This window comes from Stegostoma tigrinum, chromosome 38, assembly GCF_030684315.1.
Source record: "Stegostoma tigrinum isolate sSteTig4 chromosome 38, sSteTig4.hap1, whole genome shotgun sequence".
In the NCBI taxonomy this organism is placed as follows: Eukaryota; Metazoa; Chordata; class Chondrichthyes; order Orectolobiformes; family Stegostomatidae; genus Stegostoma; species Stegostoma tigrinum.
This window is the reverse complement of record NC_081391.1, coordinates 14,835,395-14,854,352: the sequence shown is the minus strand read 5'-3', so window position 1 is coordinate 14,854,352 and position 18,958 is coordinate 14,835,395. Positions and strand designations below refer to the sequence as shown.

The 18,958-nt window shown below is 40.3% G+C and overlaps 1 protein-coding gene across 6 annotated transcripts in view; it reads left to right on the top strand.

The window, feature by feature from the left end:
- LOC125446982 (MOB kinase activator 2-like) overlaps positions 1–18,958 on the top strand; it is a 47,571-nt gene that overhangs the window by 23,184 nt on the left and 5,429 nt on the right. For 2 of the 6 annotated variants that reach the window (XM_048521048.1, XM_048521047.1), the window contains 4 exons: positions 2,301–2,377; positions 13,725–13,888; positions 16,745–16,838; positions 18,567–18,691. In XM_048521048.1, coding sequence (XP_048377005.1) covers positions 2,340–2,377; positions 13,725–13,888; positions 16,745–16,838; positions 18,567–18,691 — 421 coding nt within the window. In that variant the 5' untranslated portion in view covers positions 2,301–2,339. Of the gene's footprint in view, positions 1–2,300; positions 2,378–4,359; positions 4,545–13,724; positions 13,889–16,744; positions 16,839–18,566; positions 18,692–18,958 lie in introns of those variants that run through there. The other 4 variants (XM_048521045.1, XM_048521046.1, XM_048521050.1 and 1 more) reach the window with 4 other exon arrangements.

Here is an 18,958-nt window from a genome sequence, read left to right as displayed (position 1 = left end):
ATGTTCTTTTTAGGAAAGGAAACTGTCATCTAAGGTTTTGGAGTAGAACTGTAGCTCGGGTTGTAGGTGTTGAGGTTGTTTGGCTCACCGAGCTGGTGTGTTGTTCCACAGACGTTTTGTTACAGTGCTTGGTAACCTTTTCAGTGCAGCCTCTGATGAAGCGTTGGTGTGTTTTCCCCGCCTGGTTTTTAAACTCGGGTCTGTTGCGATGGATTCCCCCACTTTTGGGTTTCCTCCGTAGTGGAATGTATACGGCGTCAAGTTCAATGTGTTTATTAATAGCATGCTTCATGGAGTGCCATGCTTCCAGGAATTCTTGTGCTTGTCTCTGCCTAGCCTGTCCCAGGATCTTGGTGTTGCCCCAGTCGAAGTGGTGGGTCTCCTTGTCCATGTGGATTGAGATGAGTCAGTACTGGCCATGACTTTTTGTAGCCAGTTGGTGTTCATGTACTCTTGTTCTTAGTTTCCTTCCTGTTTGTCCAATGTAGTGTTTCTTGCAGTCTCTGCAGGGGATTTTGTAGATGACGTTGGTCGCATCCATGGCGGGAAGTGGGTCTTTAGTTCGGGTGAGCACTTGTCGTAGGGTTGATGTGGGCTTGTGTGCCACTCTGATGCCCAGCGCTCGTAGGAGCATGTGGATGAAGGTAGGGCAGTTGACGTGGTGTACATGGACTTCAGTAAAGCTTTTGCTAAGGTTCCACATGGTAGGCTATGGGAGAAAATACGGAGGCACGGGATTGAGGGAGATTTAGCAGTTTGGATTAGAAACTGGCTTTCTGTAAGAGGACAATGAGTGGTGGTTGATGGAAAATATTCAGTCCGGTTACTAGTGGTGTGCCTCAGGGATCTGCTTTGGGACATCTGCTGTTTGTCATTTTTATAAATGACTTGGACGCAGGCATAGGTGAATGGGTTAGTAAGTTTGCAGATGACACTAAAGTTGGTGGAGTGGTGGACAGTGTGGAAGAATGTTGCAGGTTGCAGGGATTCTTGGATAAACTGCAGAATTGGGCTGAAAGGTGGCAAATGGAGTTCAATGCGGATAAATGAGAGGTGATTCACTTTGGAAAGAATAATAAGAAGGCAGAATACTGGGTCAATGGAAAGATTCTTGATAGTGTGGATGTACAGAGGGGTCTTGGTGTCCATGTACATAGATCCCTGAAAGTTGCCACCCAGGTTGATAGTGCTGTTAAAAAGGCTTATGGTGTGTTAGGTTTTATTGGTAGAGGGATTGAGTTCCGGAGCCATGATGTCATTCTGCAACTGTACAAAACGCTAGTGCAGCCTCACTTGGAATATTGTGTGCAGTTCTGGTTGCCCCATTACAGGAAAGATGTGGAAGCATTAGAAAAGGTACAGAGGAGATTTACCAGGATGTTGCCTAGTCTGGAGCAAAGGCCTTATGAAGAAAGGCTGAGGGACTTGGGTCTGTTCTCATTGGAGAGAAGAAGGCTAAGAGGGGATTTAATAGAGACATTCAAGATGATCAGAGGATTAGATAGGATGGACAGTGAGCATCTTTTTTCGAGGATGATGACGTTAGCTTATACAAGGGGGCATTGCTACAAGTTGAGGGGTGATAGATTTAAGACAGATGTCAGAGGCAGGTTCTTTACTCAGAGAGTGGTAAGGGTGTGGAATGCCCTGCCTGCCAATATAGTTAACTCAGCCACATTAGGGGCATTTAAACAGCCCTTGGATTAGCATACGGATGACGATGGGATAAGTGTAGGGGAGGGGCTTAGATTAGTTCACAGGCCAGCGCAACATTGAGGACCAAAGGGCCTGTTCCGAACTGTGTTCTACGTTCTAACCTCAAGAAACTCTCATCCTCACCTGGCCTGGCCTACGTGTGACTCCAGACCCACAGCAATGTGGTTGACTCTTAACTGCCCTCTGGGCAATTAGGGATGGGCAATAAATGCTGCCTAGCCAGGAACATCCTCATCCTGTGAATGAATAAAGAAGATGTTGCTGTCTGTAATCTCGCTTTCTTGGCTTTAGATTTTTATTTCAACTATCTAGCCAGAGCCAATCTGCACTTTAAATTTACTGAAATTAATCCATGTGATCTATACGACGTGCCTACTACAATCTTGACACACTTGCCTGTGTGGGCACCATTCTTCATCACATCATCTTTTGTCACTTGGTCTATCTGCCTTCCAAAAACAACATGACTCATCATCATTCAGAAATGGTGACTAAATATTAGCCTTGCTTATTTCCACAATTTGCATTATATCTCTCTGCTATAGGTTTTGTTTTGGCTCTTTCTCACATCTATCTTTTTCTAGGAGACGAGGCCAGATTTAGAGACTTATCCATCATGTCCAATGCCTGACCAACAAATCAGCTCTCTTTTCAGCTTCCTGTGAGTAAATAGTTTTGATTCTACCATTTCCAGATCCCTCCAGTTTCTCCTCCTTTCATTCAGTATCCAATCTAATTGTCAATGTTGACAATTTCTACTTCATTTGCGAAACTAAAACTATATGTAAAACACTTCTTGTGCTCACTGTTCAAAATTTGTTCAGTCTGCCTCTAACTGCATGTTTATTTTTAAAGACTATCAAACTGCTCCATAATTCTAAGTTTTTAAATCTTTCTTATTGTTTATATTTCATAATAGGTAGAAATGCAAGTGAAGTTGTGTTGCGCTTCAAAAAGCCTCTGTATCCAGTGGAGTCCAATACTGCACATTTGCTTTAGCTAGGGGCTTGTTAAGTTTTTTTTTTGTGTGGGCTGATTATTACCTTTTTGGCCTTTATGTCTTGTCCCTTGTGTGATGAGATCTAAAATTCCATTAGCTTTTAATAGCCTTTTCTGCTTTTACCATCCTGTAAACCGGAATCCCAAATATCTCTCTGCTCTTCCATGTCACCAAGCAGAATTATTGCTCTTTTAACTACATGCCCCATCTCTGTTTTACAGACGTTGAAATCCAGATACCTGTTTCTATAGCCCTTTGCCATCTTAAACAATATTCCTCCTGCTTCCCCGATCCCGTGATGAATGAGCGTTATGATGAACAGAACACCTTTTTTTTCCCCATTCTGAATCAGTCATGATGGCTGCAACTAAGAATGGAGTGAATGACTGAAATAATAGCTGAGTGTTTTATCTATTTGCGCTGGAGTTACTCACTTGACCAGAGAGCTACAATTAGCAATGACCTCCTTAGGATTACTTTTGGGCGATGCTTCAAAACATATAGTGATGTTTTGAATTCAATAATGTCATAATGAAAATATAGCTTTCGTTTGTTTGTGGATATTTGCAAATCTTGCCTCTCAAACTAATATTTCTCCACCTTGCCTCACTGAGGGATAGTGAATGGAATGAATCAACTTGATGCACACATACATCTCCTGCAGATATCTGAAAAAAATGAGTTGAAGGTGATACCTGCATATGAAATGAATTACACAAAAAGTGTCTTACTATTCCAACTAGCCTGGTCCACTTGACAGTGATGCCTAGTGCACCATAATGAAGACCCTCTCCATCCCTTTTAGACTATCACCATTATTTTGGAAAACTAGGTGAAAAAATATAAAAAGCCCAGGACATTTGGGAGAGATAGGGCAGCAGTAAAACCTGAGAATTCCCGCAAGCCCTTAAGTAGTGAAAGGCTGAATATGGCAGAAGCTCTACTCCCTGGCAAGCGTGACCCAGGGAATTGACTCAACAAGTTCCTTTTTTTTGGAGGTGCTTCAAAGCGGAGGAAATATCTTGAAAGTATAGTAAAGACTTCTTAATGATTCATGCTAGATCATTATTTGGGCAACGTAAATCGGTTTGAAAATCTGTTTTAAAATATGTTTTATGTCTTATCACTAGTTTTTGTTTTAAAGTCAGAGCATTTTAGTTTTGCACAGCCGTGGTGCGCATATTTGAAAACCCAGTAGTGCAATTGTAAACTCTGCCTCCAAACTATTTTGAGTTATGTAGTATGCAGGACTTCTGGGATGAACTTTTTTGTTGTTTTTATGCAGAGCTGGCGAATTAATAATCGCATATACTACAGTATTAAAATGTATTGGTTTAAGTGCAATTTTTGTTCTAATTATGTATTGGAACCGATATATCAGCCATGCCGGGGACAGCGCTATAATTTTGCAGTCAGTGGGAGAAATGTTTCTGAGCCACAATTAATAGTATTATATTGATTCGCACTCTTTAGACAGAATCCCTAAGGAGACCAGGATGACTCCTTTGTGTTGGGTTCGATTTACAGACGATCCCTAAGGCCTTTGCTTTGTGTTGTCGTGGCAGCAGCGACAGCCTGCCTTTCGATTGGCTCGCTCCGGAGTCAGTCCTATAAGCGCATCAATGCAGTCAAACTAGTTTGCAGAGTGGATTGAGCTTATTGTGTCACAGAGGGGGGCACTTTGCACATGCTGTTTATTGTACGGGTTTTTTTTTGTTTGTGTCAACTTCCTCCAATCTGGCGGTTGAGTAAAAAAGAACTGGGGGGCCCTGGAGCAGTGCAAGATGGTCCTACAGGCTGTAGGGAAGGCACTGGGCTACAGGAAAAGGTAAGAAAATGAAATGGAAACGAAAGAATTGTTCTAGGGAATGTGCAGCTGACGTGGGAAGAGAATGGCATAAGAGTATAGTGTTGCGAACTTTATGTCGGTCCCCAGATCCTTGCGGATTCAAATTTCTGCACCCGTCTCCCCTCAACATACCCCTCCCAACCACGCCTTAATATTTAAGTATTATGGTCTCCAGATGAAATATAAATCTTTATCTGTTTCGTTTTGTTTCAGATTTTTTTAACTATTGTAGCAAAAGAGAGGCAAAATGAAGTCAGTTTGTGCTTATCGAAACAACGTGCTGAGTTAAATTTGTTGAAAATACTGCTTGGTAAATTGTGTATTGACGGAAAGGTGGGGGGGGGCGCGGGTTGGTTGTGTTTGCTAGTATTTTTGGAAACGGTTACCTATCAGAACAGCTCAAACAGCTAGACCATGTCCTTTGAGAATGCTGTGTGCGCTCCCCGATGCAGTTACGCTGACATCAGGGCAGAGCACTATGTCAGAGAGAAATTCATAGTATTCTTTAGCTATCCGATTAGTTTGTTTTTATTAATCAAAATTCAAATGGGAGAAATTCACTGAGGAATAGCAAATATGTACGGGCTGTTATGTCAGATGAAAAGTGAATAGTCTTCTTGCACGCACTTTCTTAGAATTATGCGAGTGGTGGCTACTTGGCAAATACTGAAGGATGAATCATCAGTAGTAAAGAAAACAGATTGTGGTAAATAAAAAGTTCAGCTTTCCAACCTATTTTGATTATTTATGACATCATTTAGTAACTGAATTTGTAGCTACTTGACACTGAGTTAGTCTGGTTTTCACTTCACTGGTTGTCTCCAGTCTTCCGAAACAGAAATTATTGCAAGATTAGAGATTCCATGAGCACTCATGCGTCTTCACTTACGAGTAGCTGGTGTAGTTGTGCTTTTAAACCGGTCAGGGCATTGCAACTGAGCTTTGACCAGTCCTAGTGCTCAATTACTAGACTTTTAAGGACCAGGATAGAAACTTTTTGCCAGATTACCTGTTCCTAATCCAGAATTGCCGAGGCCAGTTGTTGAATCCAAGCGGCTAGCCTGTTTTGAGATTAACCGGTGTTAGAACCAGGCTCTTTCTTTGTTTGTACGGCTCAGGTGTATTGTTTTTGCTGAGTTATCAGGACATCTGGCGCTATCTGAAACGTGTGAAATAGCTTTTGTGGGAAACTTGCATAGTGTTTCATGTTGTACAGAGTACTACTTCCCTTCTTTTGATAGGCTCCATTGTATGCTGTGGGATATTCGATATTAGTTTGGAAGCTGCAGGAAGTTGAACAGAGTTTGAATTGCCATAGAATGCTATTCTTTGTACTGTTGCTGTGTTCAACGGCCTGAATCTTCAGTAAAATTATAGGTTTATATATGACAAGGGAAGAGGATGATGAGCAACTTTAGCATATTTGTTAGCAAGTAGCTACATTAAGGTTTTCTTAAACACTATTGAAAGAACTTTAAAAATGCACCTCTGTGTAAGAAGTGACCGTGTCACATAGCTGAAAGTAATTTGATATTTTAATGCAACATATCAGCTTAAAACTGGATTATTATTCTGCAAAACCTTTTTGTCAGGTCGAATAACTGCATTAACTAACCAAATAAGTTTGTACATAAGAAATGGGAAATAAAGTGCTCATTTTTTTGTGGATCATTCCTATCTACCACCTTATGTTATTTGTGAATCACTTTGCTCTTCAGAACTGATCTCACTGTCTCGATGTTATCTACTGCAGCAGCTTTCCCTGTTAACTTGTTCAATAATGTTGTTATCCATTGAGTTAAAAGTTCTATGTGATTTCCTTTCTTATTGTGTTGTCTGATGTTTGTGTTCTTCACTGTTACCTGCTGGGATAAATTTTCCAATCATCTGTTAGTCTAAAGCAGCTCAGAAAGCCCAGACTTTGTTCATCTTAAAATGGTAATGATAATGGTAAAGAAAAATTGAGAATGCCAGTTTGAATACTTGCTCAGCTCAGTACTTTGCAAAAGTGTGGGATTTTGATTTGAGATTGTGATAATTTCACCTGCTTTGTAACATAGATAAATCCCCTCAAATGTGTTATTTTTGTATAATATATTTCATGTAGGCTATTAGCCTAAATGACATGGATTACATAAAACAGAATATTTGTTTTCTATTTTAAATCATATAGTATAATACTAACTTTATTTAAAATTTGAGCAACCTGTCTGCTATGACATCTATCAGAGACAAAGAACACATTTCAGAAATGGCAGATAAAAGCATCCACCATTCTCAAATTGGGCCCCAGTATTACTAAACCTATTTAACTTGTAGGAAAAATGCAATACACCATTTGTAATGTACTGTTTCTATGGGATTCCCTTCTTAAATTGCCCCCACCATCCTTAATCACCAGGCTGTGACCCTAGTTGTTATGTAGCTCAAAGTACTGTTTCCACCCACTGCCCACATTTAGATTGACAATTTATAATTGGTTCCTTTTCTACAGTTTGAAGGCATTTATGAAGATTATACATACCCACTAACTGTTATGCCTTAATGAAATCCTAGTGACAGCAAGCCATAATTTACCTATATTTAACTTACAAAGAAATATGTACCTATCCTTTCCAAATATTTTTGAGAAACTACTCAAGCTAGCTTGTCAGCTTCCCTCCTCCAAAGTATTGTTTCATTACACTGTCTATCTATTCCAAACTTTTACATCATTTTCTCCACATAATTGGAAATTTAAAAGGTATAGATACTTGGAAATAGAAGCAAACCTGTGTTGTACCCATTTCTTTAGCTTTCTTCTTGTTTTGTGCTTAAGTATCTCTGTTAGGATAGAATAGCCTGTACCCAATCTGTGCAGGCTTGATTGACAAATTTTAGGGTTCTTAGGAAATCGTGGGGACATAACAGGAATGTGGAGTTATTTAGAAAATTAGTCATGATCGTATTGAATAGTGGAGCAGTCTTGAGGGCCGATAAGACTTGTCCCTTCACTTATTTCCTTTGTCCTCGATCCTTGTGATTACCCACAGCCTCAACTACTCTATTGCCAATGTCCCTTTTAGAACATCTCCATATAGTTGCATGCAAGTCAGATGGGCTAAAATGGACTTTTCCCTTTCAGTGAGCTAATATCTTGCCCTGAGCATGTAGCTGAGAGCTGAGGACCTGGTGATACCAGCCCATTTTCAATCCAAGAACAAAATCTACAAATTGAGATCTTTTAGGCTATGTGGCCATTATTTATGGTTTTACCTGGCAGCAAATGTCACAAACTGCTTGATAGGGAGTTTGGGGGTTGGTGGGGGCGGGGGGGGTGGCGGCGGTATCACCTGCCCAAAATATCACATGATCAGTGCAGAGTTGCCAAACAGTGATCAGAAATATCTACTGTATTAATTTCTCTGTTTCTCAGACCAGTGTTAGTAAAATTATTTGTAATATTGTTACAGCCCCCACTGAGTTAACCGTTCCCTGCAGGTTCAGCTACTTGTTGAGCTGTTTGTTCAACCAGTAATTTCTGATGACATAATGCAGGAAACTAGTTGTTAGCTGGTGACCATATCTATTGTCCTTGATGCAAATATTGATCTTCAGACTGGGTTCAGATTTGCATACAGTGCCATCTTCATTTGGTGGAGACTGCATTCATAATTGTGTCTCAATGCTTTTAAGTAGTTGGGAGAGAAATATCTTTGTGTAATCTTGAATTACTGAGGTAAACATATACAGGATTCCACGAAGGATGGAACTTAGAATTGAGACTGTCATACAATCATTCATCTGGTTCAGTTGATCCACTTCCTTGTGGTAGGGATACAAACTGGCTACCTCAACATTCTGAGGTGAAGAAACTTCTGCTAAGGTTCTTTCTCCTCATTACTATCTAGGAAGTCCTTTTTTTTTTAAATTGATCGTTCATCGTGGGCATCTCTGGCTGGGCTGCCATTTATCACCTGTTCTTGGTTGATCTGACTGGACTGGTGTCTGTTGCTTGTTCTTGGTTGACCTTGAGAGGGTGATGTTGAGCTGCCTTCCTGAACCATTGCAGTCCATTTGGCATAGGCACAATGCTGTTGGCCAGTAAGCTTCATGGATTTGGAATCATTGACATTGAAGAAACTGCAGTATATTTCAAGTCAGAATGATGAGTGGGCTGGAGGGTAAATTGCAGAGGGTGGTGTTCCCATCTATCTGCTGCTACTGTCTGTCTAGATAGTAATGGCGGTGGGCATGGAAGATACAAAGGGACTTGGTGAATTTCTGCAGTCCACCTTGTAGATGGTACACACTGCTGTAGTTGCATGTCAGTAGTGGAGTAGTGAATGGTTGTGGATGTGGTGGCAGTCAACAGGCTGCTTTTGTCCTGGATTGTGTCAAGCTTCTTGATTGTTGTTTAGAGCTGCACCCATCCAGTCAAGTAGGGAGTATTCTGTTACAGTCCTGACTTGTGCTTTGTAGATGGTAGATAGGCTTTGGGGAGTCAGGAAGTGTTACTTGTTATAGAATTCTGAACTTCTGGCCTGCTGTTCTAGCCATGGTACCTACATCCTGTTCAGTTCTGATTAGCAGTTATCCCAGGATGTTGTTAGTACACATTTCAGTGATAACAAGACAAAAGTCTTAGTGTGAGGCCCCATCCTTTGCTAACCCTCAGTTAAATAGTTTGCTGGTTCATGCTGTTCTCATGGCTTCCAAAACCTTTGCCTGCTGTGATCCCATTTTAATGTTTCACAGTTGATGTGCCCTCAGTGTGAACAATGGTTGAGGGGAATGTAGGGAGCAGCAGAAAGGGGAGAATTGTTAATCAAGGGTGGAGGGGTGTTGAGCAGGAGGGTGTTCAAATGACGACTGGGCACAGCCATACAGAAAGGAAATAGGATTGCAAATGTTTTACAGGTTTTGTTGCTGGAAGCGATCAGACCTCAAGGTCATCTCAAATTCACCTCACACAATAATAGTGCAATTGTATTTAAAAGGGCCTTTGAAGCTGATCCATGTACTGTCGGAACTGAATCTCCACTCCACAACCACCATTGCTATTGCTGCATTCATGTCCCTAGTTGTTTATTCTGTGACCCTCGCAGGGTTGTGACTTGTTCATATATAAGTGACCACTCAGTTAGAAACAATAGAACCTTATTCTATTGCTTATAGAGAAGAGGAAAGTGAAAGACAATTAATTTTAAAAATTCTCTTGTCTACATCACCACATTTTAACAATCTGTTGAAAGGTTTATTGCCTCAGCTGTAGAACACTGCCTTACAGTTGCAAAATTCGGTGACAAATGGTTTTAAATATGAACTTGTAAAAACAAAGAAGGATTAATTCCTACTAATCAAACCGCCAAATTCCCTCAAGGTCCAGACTTTTGTATGGTGCAAAAGACGCATTCTCCACTACTTCACATGATTCCTACAAAATTCCCTAAGTAGTCAATATATCCTTTGGCTGAGGTGTATTTGGCCCAGGTGCTGTCTGGTAACTGACAGAAAGCAAGCAGAGGAGTAGACAAAAGAGAAGCTGAGAGTCAAACAGTAATGATTAATTGTGGAATGCAACAAGCCTGAACTGGTATGGCTGCAAAAGCCCTGGGGAAATCTGAACACTAATGTTAGCGGGCTTAAACCAATCTGCTCAAGCTACCAGTCATTCATATTTATTCACTTCTGCTTGTTCTTGCATGCATTATGTTCCCTTTTTTTCTTTTTCTTTTGACCTTTTAACAACTTGCCTTTTTTCTTTATTCCTCTTCTTAACCTCTGAATCGATTTAGCATTCTGTTCTCAAAATGTATGTTTTTTTCTGTTGCAGTTACATCAGTGTCTTTCTGAAGATGACAGTATAGGAAATGGCAGTAACTGACAATTAAACATATTCGTCATTTGGGAGTAGAAACAAAATAGAAATATAGAAACATTGCCAAACCTAGTCATCAAATTTCAAGTGTTGCTGTGAGTCAAGAAGGCTACTAAAATGAATATCTTTTAAAAATTGATGACATGCTATACAGAGCTAATCACTGTGCTTTCAGTCTGTTGCTGTAATACCTGCATTTTTCTCGGCCCTGGGAATTTGCTGCTGCCTGGTCCAAACAAACAGGATACCTACTTCATCAAATTCAACTCCAGTCTCATGTATTTTCCCATCCATACTTCAGTTCTGACTCCTGTGGCTCCTGACTAGGTGTTACATTTCTCACCTGGCTGCTCAGTTCCCTTCACTCCAGTTGCTGGAAAAACAACCCATGTGGTGTTGCTCACAGGGAGTCTGGATTTCAATCATTAGCATTGCAGCTGAATGGCAGTTGGAGTGAATGGAACTGAGCAGCCAGGTGAGAAATGTAACACTGAATCAGGAACCACAGGGTTCTGTCAAAATGGTGAATGAAAATAGGTTGTACAGTAAGCTCAAGAGCCAGAATTGCCTACTCCTCCTGTTTCTTACCTCTTGAGAGAAACCTCTGAGGAAAAAAAATGCCTCATCTGTTGTAAATGAATGTCCCCTCTATTTTTAAATGGCGAACACCCCCTCTGGTTCTGGATTCTCCCTTTAATAGGAAGCACTCTTTCCACATCCACTTAGTCAAGACTCCTGAGGATCTTATATGTTTCAATCAAATGATTGGCACCACATTCACTCCTTCCACCACTGATGCTGTGTACTACCTATAAGATGCACTGCAGAAATTCACCCAAAGATCCTTTGCTAGCACCTGCAAAACCCATAACCACTACTATCTAGAAGGGCAAGGGCAGCAGACATGTGGAACATCCATTATTTCCAGGTTTCTCCTTCAAGCCACTCACCATTCAGACTTAGAAATATATTGTTGTTCCCTTACAGTCACTGGGTCAAAGTCCTGGAGTTCCCTCCTTAAGGGCACAGTGAGTGTGCCTGCTGTGGTTCAAGAAGGTAGCTCATTACCTTCTCAATACCAGCTAAGGCTGGGCAATAAATGCTGGCCCAACCAGTGATGCCCACATCCCACAAGTGAATGATCTTACATACTTAGTTCTAAATGGTGACTTTCTTCATATTAATTTCCCTGGTTTTCATTCTGTGATGATTTTCTCTGTCACATGATCACATTGGGATGAAAGCAGGTCTTATAAATTGCAAGTCCTGTATATTATTCTTACAAGCAATTCTGTTAGAGATTTTTAAATTTTCTATTCTAGTGTGTTTGCCACCTGACACCTCCACCACCTCTCCACATCTGTCTTTCCTCACAGGTCCACAATGTGTTGATGGCTATTAACCTCAATAAGGGCATTTGTGGCTGCACTCTGGAGAAACCTCTTCATCCAGGGCAGCTGAGAGCTGGCACAGGGAAAGAATAATATGAATGATATAACTTTTTGTGTGATTTTAGTATGATATATTCTGGAGGTACTGACAAATCAAGTTGGTACTCTTTAAGGTGAAAAGTTTTTTTCCAGAGATTTCGTTGTTTTGCTGTTCTCCTTGCTAAATGTTTTAGTTTTTATAACTGCTTTAGTATATATTTATTGATTATTTTTCATCCTGGTTTTGGGTGTGCTTCATTGCTGTTTTATGAAGATTGCATTTGGCCCTTTTAGCTGGAAATATTGTAGAGTGCAACGGCACTTGTGACATTGTGGCATTTTCAGGTGTGCTGAACAAGTGTTCCAAACAAGACACGGTAGATTTTAATTTGATAAAATGTCATAAAGTTTGCTTCTGGAACTCTTGTGATGCAGTTGTAGTGTCCCTACACCAGGACTGAAGGCCCGGGTTCAAGTCCCACCTGCACCTGCATCTCTGACAAGTTGATTTAAAGAAATCAACGTTTGCTTTTGAAGAACTCTTGTGGCGCAGGGATAGCGTCCCTAGCTCTGAGCCAGGAAGCCTGGGTTCAAATCCCACTTGCTCCAATTGGCATGTAATAACGTCTCTAAGTACTTAACCTTTGCTTTTGATTTCCTTCTTCCTGACCCCACCACAATCTCATGAATGAGAAACAATTTCCTAAATGGCAGTGTGGAAAAGACTCTGGCTCATGGTGCTGTAATGAGCTTGTGCTGTAAAATGAGCAGAATAGGCAGCCCATTTTTCTTTGAATACATTTTTTGTGCTACTGCATGTGGGAATCCAATGCATAGCACCATCGAAAATTGAGATTTGGCTTCAAATTCTGAGCTCTTAATTAAAACTGCATTGTTTTCAGATGATCCTTTTATCCGTTATATTCTGTGTGTAAAAAAAATTCACAATTGTTAGAATTTGGTGTTTTCTACTTCCTTGTTTTGTTTTATTTTGGAGTTTGAATGTATGATGCATGTCTGATAAGGGTCATTAAGGATGCATGGAATTTTTCTTCTGTTGGGTAATCTTTTCCCATCAGGACTGCACTATTGTGAAGAAGAGTTGAGTGAGGAGGTTCCTATCACACTAGAGGGAATTGTAATAATCATAAGGGAAAACAGCTACAACAGGGATTTGGACACCAGCAAAATTTGAAGGTTTAAGAAGATAGAATGCAGTGAATGCTTATTCAATATCATAGTTGGCTTTAGATTGTAAAAAATTGGAAAGACGTGGAGACAGTTCAATTTTAACAAATTGGAATAAAACAAGATGTAAAAACAGATCTCGATTTCAACATGGTAACAATGCAAAAGGGGAGATAGAGCAACTATTTTATGATGCTTCATTGTACAGTTTGAGGAGGAAGATGGGAATATAATCAGAGGATAGAAATAAAATGTTTTGGTGAGGAAAGGAAACGGAGCAAATGTTAGGGTGGTGGAGAGGGGGATAGTGGTTGAGGAGAGACTCCATGTATTTATCTTGTATCCTGTTTGAGCAGAAGATGTTAAAATGGTAATGGGAACAGTGCTTCCAAGGTCTGACACTACAGCACTAGGTATAATTAGGAAATGGATTGGATCCCTGTTGGATGCAATACTTGCCTAACCAGCAAGCTCTCAAACTACTCCTGGTGTTAGTATATGTGCACTGTCTATGTACTTATGTATTGCTTACTGTAGTAAACTGACTGAATTTGTGAATAGTGGTAGATTAGAAAATAGAACATTGCCAACTTGTACCTGCAATTTAATAAACCGTGTTTTATTCTTCAATACGTGTAACCTTTTTCTGATTTTATTTATATGTTACCTTTATCTCCTCAGAAAGACTGCAAAATCAAAGCCAGATGAAAAGCTGCCATCGACTGAAGAGAAGAAGTTGTATCTCGAGGCAGAATATACCTCAGCCCGGGTGTCTGATGCAGATTTGCCCATGCTTGTGAGCTTGCCCAGAGAAATTGACCAGAACGAATGGTTGGCCAATAACAGTGAGTAAATTTCGCAATAATGCAGAGGTTCACAACAAGAGAATTGTATGTGCTTTGGAGTTTCAGAGGCAGTTTGATGGGTGTGGAATTTGTTCTCCTCTTGTTTTCCCTGGTGACTTACAGACAAGAGGAAACTGTAGATGCCAAAGTCCAAGGTAGACAGACAGAAGGCTGGAAGAACACAGCAAGCCAGGCAGCATCTGGAGGAAAGGAGCAGTCAATGTTTTTGGGTATTACCCTTCTTCAGGACTGGAGCACATAACATTGAGTTGTCCAATTTCAAATAACCTTTTCACCCATTCCCCGTCTCCCTTCCCAGCCCCACCTCTTCCTTTTCATTCCACGTTCTGTGACCCTCCTTTTCAACCACCAACCAGATTTGTTCCTCCCATTGACCACCGAGGTTGTACCTACTACCAGTGTCCACCTATCACCTCCATCTGCCTGCACCTCTCCCCTTCTCTTTTTTTTTTATCTGCAGTTCCTCCTGCTCCCACATCCAGTCCTGAAGAAAGGTAATATCTGAAATGTTAACTGATCCTTTTCTCCAGATGCTGCCTGGCTTGCTGTGTTCTTCCAGCCTCCTGTTTGTTTTCCTTGGTGACTTCCTAGGCTTGTTCAATCAAAGGGTGGCAGTTTGCTGAGGAGATAGAGAGGTAGGGGTAAAATTGTGTGAGACAGTCATCTTGTAGTGCTCTTAAATATGTCACGGCAAATTTTAAAGAAGTCATCTGCAAATTTCTGAAAAAAATTCACTTGGTTTGTCTCTTTTTTTCTTCAGGATGTGGTGCTTTTTAAGGAGAGCTCCATAAGAGGGACGTTTAAATATGTATAGATAAAATGTTGCTTTCAGTACAAGCTAAGACTCTCATTTTGAGACGTATTTATAGCATAAGCTGTGTGAAATAATAACTATATTTGGTAAATTACAGGGAAATGGACAAGAACCTTGCAGGCAGACAATGAAACTGAAATCATCTATTGATACTTTCACAGGAGAAGTCTGAGCTTTCTCACAAATTTCCAAAATGTCCCAAGCATTTTCCACTTAGTCACTGTCGTCTGGGTAAATGCAGAAATGTTGTGCATTGGTTTTAATGGTGTGAACAAGCAGGCAAGATATGGTGCTTCCTCAGCAGCATCCTGCAGACTGACACTCGATCTGGGTTCTGCCTGATCCTGGCCTGAACATGGACAGAGGAGCTTAATTCTAAAAGTGAAATGAAAGTGACTGTCCTTGATATCAGAGCAGCATTTGACAGAGTATGACATCAAGTAGCCCAAACACAACAGTAATCAATGGGAATCAGGGATAATGCTCTGCTGTTTGAAATCATTTCTGACACAATGGAAAATGGGGTTTTTTTTTGGGTCTTGGTCCCAGGACATCATTGCAGAATATCCTCAGGGTTAGTGTTCTAACTTTGACTTTGACAAGGGTGTAACCAACTGTAGTCAAATTGTGACACCTAAAGGACTTTTAACCCTTGTTAAACTCCACAACAGTAGACCTCTGTATGCTGTTTGTGATATGTACAAATTATTTTCGGTGTTAAATGCTAATAACTTCCCAGCACATTGTTCTTCTATTCACCATCTTGTAGCTCACTTTTCTCGTCACAATTATAAAATGAAACGTAATAAATGAAATGTTCAAAAAAGTCAAGAAAGAAATGCTACTAATATGCATCACATCTGCTGGTGTCTTAGAAACATTGTAAGTTAATGTTCCAGAAGCACAGCTTGCAACCGTTTCTGATGGGAGATCATCACGAAACAAACCTGTCTTGTTTGTTTCACGTGGTGACTGACTTGCTGTAAATTCACAGGTATATGTATCTTGCTTTCACTTTCTCTTTGTTTTCTTTTTCACAAGCAATGTCTTTACTTTCACATAAGTAGCTCTCATGCAGTTGTGGTGAGCAGGGCACTGACTTAATGTGACCGAATGAGGCAATTCTTGTTCTTCTTAATCTGATGATAGGGATGTTTTGGACAATGCATTCCACTGTCGTATGTGTATTATGAATGAACCACAGCCTTGACTGAGTCACTGGAGGGCTCAGTAAGAGAATATCTGGTTTTTCTGTTGTGAAATCTGTTCAAGTAATGCATTCTTTCCTCAATGATGGTACACTAATCAAGAACTGAACTGGAAACTCTCTGCTCCTTCCTTCAGGCAGAGAAGCCATTAAAGTGGAGTATTGATTTTCCATTCTATTGTTTTGTACCATCATGAACACTCCCATTAGAGACTTGTTGTGCTTCATTCCTGACTGCAACATAATAATTCACATTAATCTCCAGTAGATTCTGTGGACTGAATCCACGGAGTTGTCAGTATCCATTGTAAATCTTGCTGCAGACCCGGAGCACCTTCGGATAGCCCGGAAAATTATTAATGATACAACAATTGACCTTGTGCTCCTTAGATGGCTTACTGGGTTATAAATACTTTACACAGTGTGGCACTGAGCCAGTCCGACCAGGAGGTGCCAAGATCTGATTCTCTGGCTTTGTAAAGTTAGTTGGTGTCAGCCTGGCTGATAGTAAAGATTGATTTCAGCATATGTTATATTAGGAAGAAGAACTCTGCTGGACTTCAAAAGAGGGTAATATCTAGGCTGGCTGTGATTTCCTATGGGGTTGAAATGTTCACTGACTCTCTAGAATCACTTGTAAGATGCAGTACTAAGGGGTGTACGTGCCCACGAGCCATGTTCCTAAATGAAAATGGGGGGGGGAGTGCACTGTCAGAGAGAGGAAGAAGGTAAAGCAAGAATTTTGTTACTACAGAAATTAATTTTAATTTTAAACGCCTCACATATATGTACCTAATTATTTCTGTTTTGATAGCAATGACATTCTTCAATCACATAAATCTGCAGTACAGTGCTATCTCTGAATTCTGCACAGCAGAAAGCTGTCCTGTGATGAATGCGTGTAATGTGTAAGTATTTGCTAGTGTTTTATGCTATCTATTTTGATGTACTTAAGTTTATTTTATATAGAACAACTCCCTACAAGAACTTGATTTGCTAATGTGTCATCTTTAAGAAACATACAACAATTAAAATCACAGATGAGTCTATTCATCACCCAGCTCTACAGAGTACACAGAGAAGAAATGTGACAGTCAGATCCATTTCAACATAAAGAATGAGAGAATTAAAGGGAAAAATCAATCAATAAGGTTGAGTTTATCCAGCTCATTTCACATAAAGCTCACCTAGAGGAGGGAGGTTCCTGAGTTGAAAAGATTATGCTTGTAGAACAGCACTTGGTTTGTCAGATTTTATTGTCGAGTTTGGTGGTGGCATCAGAGTATACAGTGAAAGTTACCACCGTCTCATTGCTGTCTCATTGGAGAGAGATGACCGAGGGTGAGTTTAACGCAAAGGTTACTTCGCCTCAGGTAAAGAATGATAATCTGATAATAGGGATATTGCAGGCTTTGGACAATGCATTCCATTGTCATACCTATATCTTGGATGAACCTGGCAGAGTCTGCCCAACTTATTTCACATAAAGCTCACAGAGGAGAGAGGTTCCAGAGCTGAGAAGAATATATTTGGTGAACAGCGCTCAGTTTGTGAGATTTTATTGTCGAGCTTGGTGGTGGCATCACAGAGCTGGATTAGAGTATATAGTTGAAGAACCTCAGCCAATGTGGGAATTGAACACATGCATCACAAACCAGCTGTCCAGTCAATTGAAATAGCCTTGACTGACCTCAAGAATTAAATATTCCTGCAAGCATAACAAATATATTCTGTTAATCCAAATGGGAAAATGGCCAGTGCAGCACCTTTTCATCTGTCTAGTCTTTAATGATGTTCAATTAAATCCTGTGCAGAAATTCTCATTTCCCCCAAATATTTCTGGATGCTGGGTTATTAGAAATGTTTCAAGAGTACAGTTGGCAGTTCTTTACTAACTAAGGATATTAAAGGATTCAGACCGAATGCAGCTAAATGTAGTCAAGGTACAGATGAGCTGTGATTTGATCAAGTGGATGGATTGTACAGTCGAGGAACAAGACTCGGCCTCTCGGCACTTCAAGCCTCCCCTACCATTGAGTAATTTCATGGTTGATCTGATTTTGACCTTAACTCTACAATCTTGCACATCCCTGATAATCTTTCATCTCCTCGGTGATTGAGAATCACCCAATCTCTACCTTAAAAATGTTTAAAAATTTGGCATCCACTGCCGTTGGAGGAAGAGAATTGCAAAGACTCACAACCCTCAGAGGGGGGAAAAAATATTTCCTCACTACCTCAAATGGGTAACCCTTTATTTTTGACCCCATTTTAGATCCTTCATTCTAGATTCTCCCACAAGAGGATGTATCCCTTCGACATCCAACAAGTCAAATCCCCTCAGGATTCTTGTTTGTTTCAATTAATTCGCCTCTGGCTCTTCTAAAGGCTACAAGATACAGGTCTAGCCTGTCTAGCTTTTCCTTATAAAGCAATCTGCTCATTCCATGTATTGGAACAGGCTCGAGGGACTGAATGAGCTACTGTCCTGTGTTCCGAAATATGCTAGAATTGATAGGATAGAGTTTGTTTATTGTTGAGGACATTGCAGATGGTCAGTGATCCTGGCCACACAGATACGTAATAAGGTTCCATGTTGTTTATCCTGTCTCCTATAATCTGGTTGATTGTTGCAGTCAATACTTCTGGATAGATGAACGAGGGAAGAAAATAAAGTGTACTGCACCACAGTATGTTGACCTAGTGATGACGCACATCCAAAAACTCTTGACTGATGAGGAAATTTTCCCTACCAAGTATGGTGAGTTTTTCAAATGTATTTAAGAAATGTTTGGCATGTGTGACAAGATATCTGCCTGTTGCAAACAAGTCTGCTTACACAAACCTACAATGTTTGTAAATGAATTGGTGCAAACTTGACTTTTACTCTCTGACTTTCGTTCCCAAAATGATTACTTGGCAAATGAATACTATAACAATCTATATGAACCTAGACATACATGGTGTATTAGTGACCTTAGTAATTGAGGTTAGTCATTACAGATGTTGGATCAATAACTTATGTGAG